The sequence below is a fragment of the Scyliorhinus canicula genome, chromosome 5 (assembly GCF_902713615.1).
Source record: "Scyliorhinus canicula chromosome 5, sScyCan1.1, whole genome shotgun sequence".
Taxonomy (NCBI): domain Eukaryota; kingdom Metazoa; phylum Chordata; class Chondrichthyes; order Carcharhiniformes; family Scyliorhinidae; genus Scyliorhinus; species Scyliorhinus canicula.
Window position 1 is genome coordinate 158960514 of NC_052150.1, and position 16486 is coordinate 158976999.

Sequence of the window (16486 nt, forward strand, 5' to 3'; positions counted from 1 at the left end):
TTCGGGGACTTTTATGTTTGTCTTCAAGGAATTTTTTATGATTTTCAGTTGAACAATAGCAGACATTTTCTTTCAAACCCATTTGTGACAAACACATTGAAACACTTTTCGTTACATTATGATCTATATGGGTGATTTTTTTATTTCTGGGCAAGTAGAATGATGGTGATTGGGAGTTGGGTAGGGAATTCACATCGAGAACGTACATTTCACTGATTTTATTTTTCCCTCCACCTCTGTCTTTAAATAAAATTACATCAATACCAATCCCACCTATAATTCTACCCTGAAATTATCATATGTAAAATCAGCGAGCAAAAACAATTACGCCAGTTTGGCACAAACGTTTCACTTTTTTGATTATTTGTGAGGGTGGGGTTGCTGGAACAGAATGCAATTTTTAACCTGTTAACATGCCAGGCCCCATGGACATCGTTTAGTGCTTATTTTCAAATTGGCATCAGTGACAAACATTTGCTTGCGTTTGAAATACTAGACATCCGTGGCATGCAATTGCTAATTCTTTGGCTGCAATTGAAATAAAGTGCTACTGACAACTGGAGCCAAGACGATCTTGAAATGCAAGAAACAAGTATGTGTGGTGTTCAGTGACACATTCTCTGAATCCCACAGTTGGATGTGTGGCACTACAATTCCATTTAAAGTCGCCTCAGGTTTTTAACATCACAACAGGCAGCTAAATGTAACAGAGGGGGTTTTGTAAGTCTAACACAACTTGCTGACTAGACGGCATTAAAACCATTTTAACACTGACAATGTGCTGGAAACTGACAGCAAGCACGTCTTTCGCTGCTGAAGATTGCAAAATACAAAGGCCTCTCCTCTCCCCCTCCTTCGGTCAGCCGGATATTGAGCCAAAGGGAAAAAAAAGTTTACTTTTCCCCCATTTACTGTGTGCCGGGGTCCGCAGTCTCTGACTGGATGCTGCAGCAGTAGAGATGGGGGCAATGTTTGGCAGTTGAGTTATTACATAACTTTTTGTTTGGTGTTTATGCCAATTAAGATTTCATCGCATCTGAGGACCATGGTGCAATCCCAGCCCCAGTCACTATCCATATGGAGTTTGCACATTCTCCCCGTGAAACACAACACTAGTTGTGTTTCACCCCCACAACCCAAAGATGTGCAGGTTAGGTGGATTGGCCATGCTAAAATTGACCCTTAATTGGAAAAAGATAATTGGGTACTCTAAATTTATAAAAAAAGAAGACAAATATGCCATCACATGACCTTGGATTCTCCCCCCCCCCCCCCCAAAACTCCTGCCATTGGTCGCACAACTTGTCAATCATCATGGAGCCTGGTACCTCAATGTTTTGACTTGAAAATCCGTTCACCCTACATTGGGACAAAACATAAAATTATTTAATTGCCCGTGAAATGTATGGGACTTGGGCACTGAGAAGTTCCTGTTTTTCCTTATGTTCTTCTATTGCTTTCTTTAAGTGCTGTTTGTTAATATCTAGAATCAGGATTTTGAAAGAATCTCTCTGGTTTATTGTATTCGACCAATGTGTTAAGCTATCCAAACTGAATAGAGTGATTTGAAAGTAGAAATATATCAGTAAATGCTTCTGAAAAACCTTTGTACCTGGCTAGGCCAGCATTTGTAGCCTATTCCAAATTGCCCTTCAGGTGGCGGTGATGAATGTTCACAAACCATTTCAACCTCGCAACAATGAACAGTGATATAAGTCAGGATGGTGTGTGGCTTGGAGGGGAATTTGCAGGGTGATCTTCCTATGCATGTGCTGTCCTTGTTCTTGTAGGTGGTAGAGGTTTGTGGATTTGGAAAGTGCTGTCAAAGGAGCCTGGTGAGGATCGGCAGTGTATCTTTTAGATGATGCACACTCCTGCCACTATCTGGTGGAGAGAGTGAATGTTTAAGGTAGTGGATGGAATATATCTGATATAATTGTGATACATTCCACACTGTAATCATTATTAATATTAAATTTATAAACCTATTTTTATATGCATCAATCCTGGAGTGTCAATTGGGAACAAAAAGAAAACTAGTTGTAGGGCACGAGGTCGAAATCGGTCACATTGTTGCCCAGAGTTTCATCCATCTCTGCTACTTCGTTTAGAGAGTAGGCATTTTGGGCGGCACGGTGGCCGAGTGGTTCGCACTGCTGCCTACGGCGCTGAGGTCCCAGGTTCGATCCCGGCTCTGGGTCACTGTCTGTGTGGAGTTTGCACATTCTCCCCGTATCTGCATAGGCTTCGCCCCCACAGCTCAAAGATGTGCAGGTTAAGTGGATTGGCCACGCTAAATTGCCCCTTATTTGGAAAAAAAAAGTAATTTGGTACTCTAAATTTATTTTTTTAAATTATTTTTAAAAAGAGTCTAGGCATTTTGAAATACGTAACATCTCATTTTTCGTGTTCTTTATGTTGGTATATCATGTATTGAACTCTGTTTGTAACACACTTGGAATGATGCTTGTTTTTTTTAAGATTCTGCTACTAGAGTTGCAAAACGAAGGTAAGGAAAAAAAGAAGAAGAAAGTTTTGTTACAAACAAAACTGAAGAGGGATGAAAATAAAGGACAAGACATTCTGAACTTTGTAGTTGAAGCTACCAAACTGTCATCTCCGAACAACCAGGGAGTCAAAGGTAAAACAAAAGTACAATTTATTATACTTCATCATGAGAGATTTTATTTGTATTCATTTGTAGTATGGTGTCACTAATTGTAAAGATTCAGTTGGAGCTTTTATATATTGAATGAATGTAGAAGTTCGCAGCAGACCTTATTGGAAACTTGGTGTTAATTATCTCTTGCCAATTACAGGTCATGTCAAACAATTCATGTTTATGTTAGTGCTGGTAATTTTGAACTTGAGTCTCAAACTTTGCTATGTGCACCAATTTGGGACAAATCTGTCAACAAGATTTAAACATGCAGGGTATAATTTCATTGACTGAAGCATTTTGGATGTCATAAAGTCAAGAAAGTCAACATATCAAACCCAATTTTGTCTGTTTCCTTCTTTTTCTAATAATTTGTGGTAACTGGCATTTCCAATTGGCCAGCATAAATTTGCCAATATAATATTTAATGAGGAGGATAGGAACAGATTTCAGGAGGACATAGAGAAACTGGTGAAGTGGGTGGACATTTAATGCAGAGGAATGTAGAGTGATACATTTTGCTAGGAAGAATGAGGGGAGGTAATATATAAGATGAATGGTAGAAAGACCTGGGGTTGTACACCCATAAATCTTTGAAGGTAGAAGATCAAGTTGAAAATATTTTTTTTGTGAAAAAGTATGTACGTTCCTTTACCTTAGAGTACAAAGGCAAGAATTCTAAATCTTTATGAAACGCTCTTAAGCCTCAGCTGGAGTATTATATTCATTTCTATAAGAATGTCATGGGCTCCAATATGTAGAAAAGATTTCCTGGAATGGTGAATAGGGATGTGGTACTTCAGTTATGTAGAGAGACAGAAGAAGCTCCGGTTCGTAGGAGGCAATTCAGAGAAGGTTCACAAGGATGATTCCCGGTAGGGAGGGATTATCTTGTGAGCACTGTTAAACAGGTTGAGACTCTACTCATTGGAATTTGATCCCATTGAAACATATAGAATTCTTAAGGGGCATAACCAGGTAAATGCAGAGAGGATGTTTCCCCTCCTGGGAGAGTCATAATTGATGGATTGATTGATATTTATTGTCACATGTACTGAAGTACAGTAAAAAGTGTATTTCTGCGGCCAAGGGAACCTACACAGTACACAGATAGTAGACAAAAGTCTAGGACCAGATGGCATAGTCTCAGAATATTTAGGACTGTGATGAAGAGAAATTGCGTCTGAGGGTTGTGAGTCTGTGGAACACCTTGCTGGAGTCCCTTGCAGAGGCTGAGTCCTTGTGTGTATTTAAGGCAGAGATAGAAAGATTCTTGATCAGCAAGGAAATTGAGGGTTATGGGGAAAGGGCAGAAAAGTGGACATGAGGAATAACAGATCAGCCATGATCCCATTGAATGGCGGTGGAGGCTTGAGGGGCCAAATGGCCTACTGTTCCTATTTCTTATGGTCTTATAGGCAGTTTTCCTTAGAACAGAGAAGGCTAAGAGGATATTTGTTCAAGGTCGTGAATGGTTTTAATTGAGTAAATAAGGAGAAACTGTATCCAGTGGCAGAAGGGCTGGTAACCTGACAGCATAAATTTCAGATGATTGGCAAAAGAACCAGAGGCAGCATGGAAACTTTTTTTAAACACAGCAAACTGTTGAATGTATTGCTTGAAAGAGAGGGAGAAGCAGATTGTTCAGTAGTAACTTTCAAAAAAAAACATTTACAGGGCTATGGAAAAGAACAGTGGAGAGATTAAGAACAGAAAATGCTGGGAAAACTCATCAGGTCTGGCAGCATTTATGGAGAGAGAGAAGCAGAGTTAACGTTTTGAATCCGTATGACACTTCAGAGCATAGGGTGGGTGGGGGAAGGGGGTTATTAATTGGGTAGTTCTTTCAAAGAGTAGACAAGATTTCTGTGCTACATCATTTTGTCCTTCTAAAATACTGCAGTTAATAACTCAATTTATTAATTTGGAATCTGTGTGTTTTTCCTTTTTCCTAATTTTGCAAGACAGACCAGGAAGTGACTATTTGCTTTTATGTTTCTGCTAGTGGTCCTGAATAACTGGGCAGAACAGGTGCACAAAAACAGCCCGAGACATCTGGCCTTCCAGTTTCCTGTCTCTCCTAGTATTGAACTTTTGAACCACTATTGAAACAATAAAATCTACTCTCTTGCTTGACTGCCTTAACTTTTCACTGTTTTCTTCCTCAATTGAAGCAGTTAAAATCTTCTGGTGTACGGGCCCACTAACCTGGCCTGCTTCATGTTATGTCTCACTCCCTTTCTGATGATCAGAATTTCATTTGTTTGACCGTACTATTCTAAAATTATACAGCACCGGAGGAGGCCATTTGGTCCATTGTGCTTGCGCCAGCTTGCTGAAAGAGGTGCCAATTCGTCCTACTCCCCTGCTCTTTCCTCACGGTCCTGCACATTTTTAATTGTATATCCAATTCCCTTTTGAAGGTTACCATTGAATCTACTAATTTACTTCCACCACCCCCATTCCAAGGCAGTACATTCCAGACCATAACTTGTTGCTTAAAAGGTAATATGTACTGCCTCCCACCTCCTCATCTTTTTGTCAATCATCTTCAATCTATGTCCTTCACTTACCAACTGTCTATTTTCTCCTTATCTACCCTATAACTTCCCATAAAAACATTGACTTGGATACAATTGTGATGTATTACTCTCATTGAATTACGTGTCTTCACATTTTGATCAAATCTAAATTATTATTGATGTTTCCCCAATTCAAAGATTGGTTGGAGTTCAGAAAGATTAAAAACCTGTAAGACTTGGAGATTGAACAATTGAGGCTAGGAGTTTTCCAAACACTCGTATAAAATTATGTTCACAGGCTGGCTATGGTGCTATCAAGTGGCCAAATAGTGCAGTGACACCATGACACGTGTGCACAGACTTGAGCATACAAAAAGCAACAATTGACATTAGTGACAAAATATGTGATGAGTGACCAAATGTGATAGCAGATGTCATATTAATAAGCTGTTTATAAATATGCATGTGACTTGCTGTTAAAATATTGTCCCTTTTCTGTCAGGTAAACGAGTGGTGTTGATAAAAGAATTCCCTGTTCATGGGGAGAATGCTTGCAGAGCAGCTACACTTTATGTTGTACCAGCAGCAGTTAAAGGTAAAATTAAAAGCAGCAATGCTTCAGTTCATTTTTAGTGTGTTTTATTATAAACCCTAGGAAACAATGAAACCACATGTCACAATTATATAGGTGAAACTATTAATATACAACTGAATGGCAGTGTTGCCAAAGGGCAACTTGACAGATAATTTGGATAATGAATTTAGTAATGTCTATAGTGCTATATTTTGATAATATGGGGTTTGAAAGCAAATATGAGATTGACATTGTTAAGTTTAGAGCAAACCTGGAGCCAGAAAGGTTATTATACAAATTATCCACTGCTGCCCGAAAATCACTTTGTCACTGAAAAACTGAGAATAGGCAACTGACTGGAATGCTTGCCCCATAGTATAGTAAAATAATTTGATCATTATTTATTTAATTTTATTTTTAAAAACAACAAAGCAAGAGACCTTGCTTTGGATTTTCGTATGAAATCCGTGGGGATGGTTTGCAGTATTTCCTCTAATCTCTTCCATCCGTTTGTGGAATGAATTTTATGTGCACCAGTATGTGCACCCGTATCAAGACAATGTGGGGAAATGTGACATTAGTGGAAACAACAAAACCTGTCAAATATATATATTTTAAAAGTTAGCATAGTTAAGAAAGAATAATGTCCTCAGCCTTTGACAGTGACCTGCTAACCGAGAAATAACCAGGTGAAACCTACGCAGACACTGGGAGAATGTGCAAACCCCACACAGACAATGACCCGGGGCCGGAATTGAACCCGGGTCCTCAGTGCTGTTGGCAGCAGTGCTAACCACTGTGCCACCATGCTGCCCGACTCGAGGGATTACCTGCTGGTGATCTGAAGCTCGCCAGCAGGAAAGACTCCTCGCAGATCGGGGCGGTGTTTTACCTGGCTGTCCCCATTCTTCCCCCTCACCCCCCCAAAACCTTGGGGAAGCCCTTCTACCTGGTTACATTCCCCGGGCCAGCGTGGCACTACCAGGGTCCAAGGCTGGCAGTGCCCGAGTGCCAGAGAGAGAGAGAGCCAGGGTGCCACCGTCCCCTGTCTCCGACCACCCAGTGGTCTCTAATGGCTTGGAAGACTCCCCTAGGTGCTGTTGTGCCTGGCCCACGTGTGTGTGGTCCAGTACTAAATGGTGCCCTGGCGAGGTGTCTCAAGCCCAGCCGTTGAGTCCCGGGCGCCAGGAGTATCTGTACGGCTCATTTAAATATGGGATCTGGGTCACGCCCAGTGAGGGCGAGATCCAGATCGCAATGTCTTGCGAGATTCCATTGGACCTCCCGATCCGCTTCGAGCGTCGAGATTCACGGCCACATCTCAACACAAATTCGGGTGTGATGAGGCCACTGAACAGCGCCCTAAATTTCTATAAGGACTGTTGCCTAAGGCAGTGTTTATTGTTGCGTTTAAGTATGACTCAGTTGGGCAAATGTTCTTCAAGACTAATTTTATTTTAGAAAATATTTTATTGAGGTATTTATAATTTTTACATTTTCACATTTTAAACAACAATAGAGAGATCCAACCCACACGTTTAAAAAAAAAAAACCCACAATAACGTACCCAATAAGATTAATTTTTAACTGTGTAAATGCAATCATTTATGTTTAGGCTTTCTTGTCTTTTGTTTTTTTTTAAAATGTATTTATTTAAAGTTTTTCAAAACGTTTTACAGAACACTCCAAAAAGGAAAATAATACAAAGAGAAAAGGGCAACCTGCCAACCAAACAGAACAACTTAACCCTCTAAACGTTAAACAGTTTAACAAATTAACACCCAACTCAAAACAAAATAGGGCGAGCGCCCCTTCCAAAAAGAAAAATAAATCAGCCCCCGCCCCCCCTCCAGGGGGGTTGCTGCTGCTGTTGACCTCCACCTAACGTTCCGCGGGAAAGTCAAGGAACGGCTGCCACCGCCCGGAGAACCCCTGCAAGGACCCTCGCAAGGCAAACTTTATCTTCTCCAACCTAAGAAACCCCTGTCATTGATCCAAGCCTCCACACTTGGGGGCTTCGCGTCCCTCCACATTAGCAAGAGCCTTCTCCGGGCTACCAAGGAGGCAAAGGCCAGAACTCCGGCCTCGTTCGACTCCTGCACTCCCGGATCCTCCGATACCCCAAATATCACTATAGGCTTTCTTGTCTGTTGTTGGTAAATATTTAAATTTAATATTTAAAATCTCCAAAACCGCGACTAGAATTTGTGGCACTTGATTTCAGTGCATGTATTTTCTCGTAGTAAAATACAAATTGAGGTTGGCATGTCGGCGCAGTGGTTAGCACTGCTGCCTATGGCGCTGAGGACCCAGGTTCAATTCTGACTCTGGGTCACTGACTATGTGCGTTTGCACATTCTCCCCGTGTCTGTGTGGGTTTCACCCCCACAACCCAAAGATGTGCATGTTGGGTTGATTGGCCATGCTAAATTGCTCCTTAATTGGAAAAAAAATAATTGGGTACTCCAAATTTATTTTTAAAAAATAAAATGCAAATCGAAAATCATAACAACTTGTCAAATTTCCCTTTTGGGATTTGGTTAACCCAGCAATTGCCACCTGCCACTTCATAATAAGTACTGTACTATGTTCAGATAATTTGATGGCCATGTTTGCTATAGTATGTGGCCATGTTTGCTATAGTATGTGACAATCTTGATCTATCTTTTGTTGGACTTTAAGTGGTTATACTTGCAGAGGTCTTTGTTGTCAAACATTCGCTGCCGTAGCTCGTATAAGCTGAGCTAGTGCAGCTGACCTGCTGTTGGACTACCTCCTCAATCGTAGCCTTTTGAGGAGCTGGCTGCCAAAGTATGGGGAGTGCTCAACATACTCCAGAGAGACTCTTTCAACTTATATGGGTGGTGGAATATTTGGCTGACCAGGTGTTCTAATTTATGGAGCAGTTGTCATCACCACATGCCTGTATTGCAGTGAAACCTGGACTGTGTCAGTGACATGCAAGAGTGCTAAATTCCATAGCAATACCTCCGCCGCATCTTCCAGATTAAATGGGAGGCCCATCGAACAAACACTGTTAAAAGAAAATGTCCTTCTTGAAGCCAGCTAATTTCAGGCTAAACCCTGAAAAATCAGCAATAATGCACTAGATCCCAGGCTCCAATTTGCTGGCGCCTTTGTGCCCAGCACCGATGAGCTGCTCAACTGGGTTCACCCTGGGCACTGAATCGTGGGTTCACTCTGGGCGCCGAACCCATCACAATGCTTGCGGCCCGTGGCGCCCAACGTGACCTGGATCACACCCAGCAGTCTTAAAACTCATTTAAATATACGCAGCCCATTCGAGGCCAGAGTCTCCTGGATCTTGCATTCATTGGTGCAGCAGCAATCAATGGACACTAGATGTAATGACCAATCCGGGGGGCTCGGAGGCCATTGGAGCCCCTGGATGGTTGGTGATAGGGCTATCAGTGGCAATCTTGGTGCTGCAGGGGTGCCGGGGCAGTGTCAGGGTGCCAAGGGGCACTGCCAAGCGGCGGGGTCTGAGGGGGCCATAGGCATGAAAGGGGGGGGGGGGGGCGGAGAGAGGTGTGATGCCTCAATACCAGTGAGGATGGATGGGGATGGAGACGGGTCACTCCGATACCTGGGTCATGTGGTACAGTGGTGTCGTGGACATTGAGTGATTTGGGGGGAGGTTGCCCCTCCGAGGTCGGGGGTGTTGCCCATTATTGCGGAAGTTCACAATGTCTTTGGATGTGGGGGCCCTCAACCTAACTTTGATATTTGGTAACTCTATAAAAAGAGCACCCTGATCTCTGAGGAGCTGGTCTTGCCGGTGTCTTTAGTCCCCCACCAGAAAAAATTCGGATCTAGTTTTGTTAATATATTTTGTCGTTCAAACCATGTTAATATGAACCGGGCCAGTCCCTTTTAGATAGATTTAACATTTTTTTTCCATAACAGAATTGATTGTATTGATCATGATGTGCATAAATAGGTTGAGTAAAGTGCCAATTGTTATGCTATTAATTTAACTAATGGTTCTATAATTTATAGACAACAATAAGATATCCTATTGCCTTGGAGCACCAAGTTTTTACTGCTTCCAGGATATTATGCGTGTGTGCAGCGAATCCAGCACTCATTTTTCTACACTCAGTGCAAAAATGCTCATTGCCTTGGATAAGTAAGTACACTACATTTTATTAGCCTTCACTGTGGTACAGCATTGCTGCAAATGTACACAAGGAGTTGTTTATAAAAACTGGAATCAAAAATAGTGAAAACAAATATACATTTGCAATCCTTGAAGAGCCAACCTTCATTGGTACTATCCTAAAACCTAAGTCAGTACAGTCCCATACAGGACATGATACTCTCCATTCTCTCTCTCTCTCTCTCTCTCTCTCTCTCTCTCTCTCTCTCTTCTCCTCCTCCTTCCCCCCCCCAAACCATCCAATCCACATACTAATAACAGGACCAATACCCTACCCCCAAACTGGAGAAGAGATGTCGACCAGTAGACATAGGAGCACAATTAGACCATTCGGCCCATTGAGTCTGCTCCACCATTCAATCATGGCTGATGTGTTTCTCATCCCCATTCTCCTGCCTTCTCCCCATAATCCCTGATTTGGGTATCAATTATTAATTGGCATCCACAGCCTTCTGTGACAGATTTCCACAGATTTACCACCGTCTGGCTGGAGAAATTCCTCCTCATCTCAGTTTAAAGGATTGTCCCTTCAGTCTGAGGCTGTGCCCTCGGGTTCCAGTTTTTCCTACTAGTAGAAACATCCTCTCCACGTCCACTCTATCTACGCCCCCTCAGTATCCTGTAAGTTTCAATAAGATCGCCCCATATACTTCTAAACTCCAATGAGTACAGACCCAGAGTCCTCAATCTCTCCTCCTATGACAAGCTCTTCATTCCAGGGATCATTCTTGTGAATCTCCTCTGGACCCTTTCCAAGGCCAGCACATCCTTCCTTAGGTACGGGGCCCAAAACTGCTCCCAATACTTTAAATGGGGTCTGACCAGAGTTTTATAATAATAATAATCGCTTATTATCACAAGTAGGCTTCAATGAAATTACTGTGAAAAGCCCCGAGACGCCACATTCCGGCGCCTTTTCGGGGAGGCCCGTTACGGGAATTGAACCCGCGCTGCTGGCATTGATCTGCATTACACGCCAGCTGTTCAGCACACTGTGCTAAACCAGCCCCTCAGAAGTAGTAATAATAATAAGTACATCCCTGTTCCTGTATTCTAGCCCTCGACATGAATGCTAACATTGTATTTGCCTTTCTAACTGCCGACTGAACCTGCACAGTAATCTTCAGAGAATCTTGAACAATGAGTCCTGTGTTCTTTTGTGCTTCTGATTTCAAAAGCCTGTTCCCATTTAGAAAATAATCTATGCCTCCATTCTTCCTACTAAAGTGCATAACCTCACAAAACCTCCCTCTTTTGAGGGACCACCCCACAAGACACACTACCTTCCACCAAATAAAGGATATTCAGACTGACCTCACTCACAAGAGCTCTGACAGCAGTTAAACAGTCAAAGTGGGAGACCCACATCAGGAGAAATGACCAACTCCGCTCTAAAGGGGAGTTCAACAAACTCCAGTCCTCAATAGGAAAATACACAGTCCGCCTGGGCCTGAAGAAGAAAAAGGTGCAGCCAAAAATAAATTTTAAAACTCTGACCATGAGTAACCTTCCTCGAACGTAGCAAGGACAAACTAACCTTACCACCTTCACCCTCCCCTTCCACCCACACCCTCCTCCTCCCTCCAGGGATATATTAAAATAAGGAAACTGTACACAAATCCTGAAAACCATATTTGGCTGAACATGATTAAAACCTTATTAACTCCGGATAACCAACAGTGCAGGACACCGCACCCAAAACACCCACACCCTGTAAACCAATAGGCTAACTGGGGTCAGACACAGCCCATGTCAGAGTGTGGAAAATTAGGTAGAGTTGCCGAAAATCTTTATTTTGAGTAAAGACAGGGCGAGATATTGGGCAATACCCTTACCGACATAGTTAAGACTCTTATATCCATTAACAGATACCAGAGGGTGCTTAGCATATGTGCAACTATAGCAGGTATATATGCTCTTGGGATTGGGGAACGGGGGAAGGAGAGATGAAAAAAACCTTGTTGGAAATGGTTACTTAAAATATTTTTGTATGTCTTCCTGATATCTTTACAGATGGTTGGCAGAGCAGCACACCATTTCCCACGCTATTCCGGGTCTTTTTAGACCATCTCCAATTGATCGAATTAAATCTTGTGTTGCAAACCCTGTTTACATCAAAGAAATGGATCAGCCTGAAAATTCATTGCATGTTGGCTACACTGCCTTGGAGATGAGAAGCAAAATGTTGGCGCTGGAGAAAGCTGACCTCTGTATCTACAATCCTCTTTTTGGATCAGACCTACAGTACACAAATAGGGTAGGATCTCAATATGCTAAGATAAATGTACTGTTTTAAAAAATTATAGTATTAACCACCATGTTTCAGTCATTCTGACAGAAACATAATAATGTGTTTACATTGGCTTCTGAAGTAGGTCACCATAACACCATGAACAATCTTTCTTTCTTTCTCATTCATCTGTGGTACAGTGAGGAATTTCCAATAGCTTCACTAATTATGAGTGCAACTAGAAAGCAGGTTGGCTGAAAGGCATTTCACATAACAAATGTTATGTTGCGGGTTTTCTGAAACGTTCTTGCCTAGTTATGCTGACAGAACGTGTTTTATCTGTTGTTACGATCACAGTTGATTTTACTGTTGGACGGGAAGGTCTCTGAACTCTGGAACTCTGGCTCAAAAGCCCGCAACTCTTTCAATTATTTTTTTTAGAAAACATGGGTGAACAGCCATGGGACTGCCAATTAGCTTTTCACAACAATTACAGCCAGGGTTTAGAGAACCCCAAAATATCTCATGTAATTCACCTGATCCATAACTTTAAATAGATTTTGGTTATGGGGAGCACAAGTGCCCACTTTACAGGTGTGGTGCAACAGAGAACTAAGTATTTTTAAACAAAAACAATGTTTATTTTATGAATCCAGTTAACATTTTTAAACACACAGTAAACATCTTAACAACTATCAACACCAATAATCCCCACAGATACAATATTCTATAAGTAACCCTTAATCTTTCTTTGCAACATCCATAAGACAAATACCCTCTTCAACACAGACATCAGGTTTAAATTCTCTACTGAGAGCAGTTATCACTTTTAAACTAGCATGTGATTTGAAGACATTCCTTTCATGCAGAAAGAAATCAGAATTACACCTGATTTTGCTGGATGCAGTTCCCAATCTGCAAAACAAAACTAAACACGCCCTGTAGCTGACAGCCCAAAGCGCAAGTAAAACAGTCAGCCCAGCTGCACCCACACTCTGACATCACTGCAGTTATTTGACAAACACCCATTTCTTAAAGGTACACCCACTGCAGCTATTTGATAAACACCTGTTTCTTAAAGGTACTCTCACATGACACAACAGAAAGACATTTATTAAACATGAAATGTTTGACTATAATCCAATACTCCTTCACTCTCATCTATCTTCTTCACAAATGTATTATCTGAGGAAGGATATTATTGCTATAGAGGGAGTGGGGTGAAGGTTTACCAGAATGAATCCTGGGATGGCAGGACTGACTTGTGAGGAGAGATTTAATCAGTTAGGGTTGTATTCACTGGATTGATTGATTGATTTGATTTATTTTCACATGTACTGAGGTACAGTGAAAAGTATTGTTATGCATACAGTCCAGACAAATGTTGCCATACATGAAGAAAATATAAATACATAGGCACTGGCATCGGGTGAACATACGGAGTGTAGTACCAGTCAGTAGAGAAGATGTGTGAAGAGGTCAGTTCAGTCCTAAAGAGGGTATTTCAGGAGTCTGGTAACTGCAGGGAAGAAGCTGTTTTTGAACCTGCTGCTGCGTGTTCTCAGACTTTTGTCTCTCCTGCCCGATGAAAAAGGTTGGAAGAGAGCATAGCTGGGTGAGAGGGGTCTTTGATTATGCGGCCTGCTTTTCTAAGGAGCGGGAGGTGTAGAAAGAGTTAATAGATGGGAGGCGGGTTTGCGTGATGGACTGGGCTGTGTTCACGACTCTGTAGTTTCTTACTGCCTTGGGTTGAGCAGTTGCCATATGAGACTATGATGCAGCCAGATAGGATGCTTTCTTTTTAAAAAATAAATTTAGAGGTACACAATTCTTTTTCCAATTAAGGAGCAATTTAGCGTGGCCGATTCACCTATCCCGCACACCTTATTTGGCTGTGGGGGTGAGATCCACGCAGACAAGGGGAAAATGTGCAAACTCCACGCGGAGAGTGACCCGGGGCCGGATTGAACCTGGGACCTCGGCGCCGTGAGGCAGCAGTGCCATCCAGATAGAATGCTTTCTATGGTGCATCTGTAAAAATTGGTTTGAGTCAATATGGACATGCCAAATTTCCTTAGTTTCCTGAGGAAATATAGGTGCTGTTGAGCTTTCTTGGTCATAGCGTTGACGTGGATGGACCACAACAGATTGTTGGTGATGGGCACACATAGGAATTTTAAGCCGTCAACCATCTCCACCTTGGCACCATTGGTGCAGACAGGGATGTGTACAATATTTTGCTTCCTGAAGTTAATGACCAGTTTTTTAGTTTTGCTGACATTGAGTTAGAGATTGTTGTCGTGACACTATGCCACTAGGTTCTCTAAGTTCAGAAGAATGAGTGCGGACCGCATAGAAACCTATAAAATTATAACAGAACTAGACGGGGTGATGCAAGAACGATTTTCCCATCGGTGGCAGTGTCCAGAGCCAGGGGCCACATTATGTTTACAAGAAGCAGTTGGGTATAGCACTTGGGGAAGATCAAAGGATATGACGGGAAAGTGGGATCAGGGTATTGAGTTGGATGATCAGCCATGAATGGCGGAGCAGAGCCAAATGGCCTCCCCTGCTCCTATTTTCTATGTTACTATATCTGCAAATTTTAAAGATAACACAGGTTACAAAATATATCTTATTGTTATAATGTTTTCAGTAAATACACAGTCCCATGTACTCCAAGAGGCTAACTGTGGTCAGACACCCCACTCTGAAACCAAGTAGCAGATATCCCCCAATTGAACTCCTCAGAACTCCTTAAACGATTATTACACAAGCGTTTCCAAACTCCATTCTTGAAAAGACCCACCTCCAGAAGCTTCTTCCAAACAACAGTTTTGTTTTCTCTCTCAGTTGTTTTCAGCAAGGATGCACGTCCAGGATTTCCAACTCTCCTTTCAGTATTCCTTTGTCTTGAATTGCCACATGCATTCATGTTTTCACACAATCTGTCAGGTACCCATCCACCAATACAACACTATATTTCTTCATACGCTATACTAAGGATACCAACCTTTAGGATTGCTTCAGATACTTGGGGCAGAATTTACTGGAAGTTCATGCCGGCTGGATATTCCGTCCCACCAATGATGCACGGGTTTCCCGTTGACCACAGCGGGACCAGAAGATCCTGCTGGTGGGCCACCTCTGCTGCCAAAAACCTGCGGTCTCGCTAAATCCCACCTTAGTTTTTCTCTAGGCAACTTCACCAGGTCTGCACTTTCCAGCTCTGTATTTAACTTCAATGAACAGTGCCTTGTTCAAATTCCAGTTCCCTTTTGTTCCTTTGACTTCAATCTTCCTGGAAACGCCTCTCTTTTCAATCCCAGGTTCCTAGAACTAGCTGTTCTTTATTTTCTGGGACTTGTTTTCTAGCCCATTACTCCATTGTTCTGGTTCTGCTTCTGGCAGAGCTGTGAGAACTGCCTTGGGTTCAGTTAAAACTAAACTCAAAAACCCTTCCTAACCTAAAGGTGATCCCTGGTTACTAAGCCACTGTTCAGTCCGTCTTTAGATTTGTTTGCTTTTTGTATTGTAAACTCTCAAATCGCAATGCAGGCACAGTTTAAATTTAAACCAAAACCCTCGTGCTCGCAAACACCTTTCTTTAACATGAATCTAACTAAAGTTTGAACACTTTCTTACACAGAAATACTAAATTAAACTCCAACCGGTACCTTATTTTTAATATCCAACAATACAAACATAAAACTGCCTCTGCTTCCTGACAATGCAGTGCATAATTATTTTCTCCAAAAATAATTAAAAGTAATTAAAGGCAATCCTGCTGGTAAATTTTGATATCCTATGTGAACTTGCCATCATGACTCTGTGGACACCACTGGAAAACTAGAAAGGGCTGTCACAGTTACCTGTTTTCTTCCAAACCAGTAATCTGATTTTCTTTGCTCTTGAGGGCATACATTTTTCCTATCTTCTCTGGCTCACCAGCTTATTCTTCTAGCTCTTTGCACACCTTGTTTCTTTTGCAGTCTTGCTTTTCGCTTTTACTTGATGGAGGTGAACTTTTGCATCATTTAAAATCTGGGCCGAGATTCTCCTCTACCCGGCGGGGCGGGGGGTAGCGGAGTGGCGCCAACAGCTCCGGCGTCGGGCCTCGACCAAAGGTGCGGAATTCTCCGCACCTTTAGGGGTAGGCCCGCGCCGGAGTGGTTTCCGCCACGCCGACTGGCGCCAAAACCGGCACCAATGGCCTTTGACGCCCGGCGTTGTGGCTGGCCGAAAGGTCTTCGCCGGTTCACGCATGCGCCAGCGCGTCAGCGGCCGCTAGCGTCACCACCGGCGCATGCGCGGTGGGGGG

General features: G+C 42.4%; 1 protein-coding gene across 4 annotated transcripts in view; it reads left to right on the forward strand.

Annotated features, from left to right (window-relative positions):
* Positions 1–16486, forward strand: part of krit1 (KRIT1 ankyrin repeat containing) — a 75287-nt gene that overhangs the window by 21838 nt on the left and 36963 nt on the right. For all 4 annotated transcript variants that reach the window (XM_038797912.1, XM_038797914.1, XM_038797913.1 and 1 more), the window contains 4 exons: positions 2482–2641; positions 5684–5776; positions 9776–9905; positions 11949–12192. In XM_038797912.1, the coding sequence (XP_038653840.1) occupies positions 2482–2641; positions 5684–5776; positions 9776–9905; positions 11949–12192 (627 nt within the window). The remainder of the gene's footprint in view (positions 1–2481; positions 2642–5683; positions 5777–9775; positions 9906–11948; positions 12193–16486) is intronic.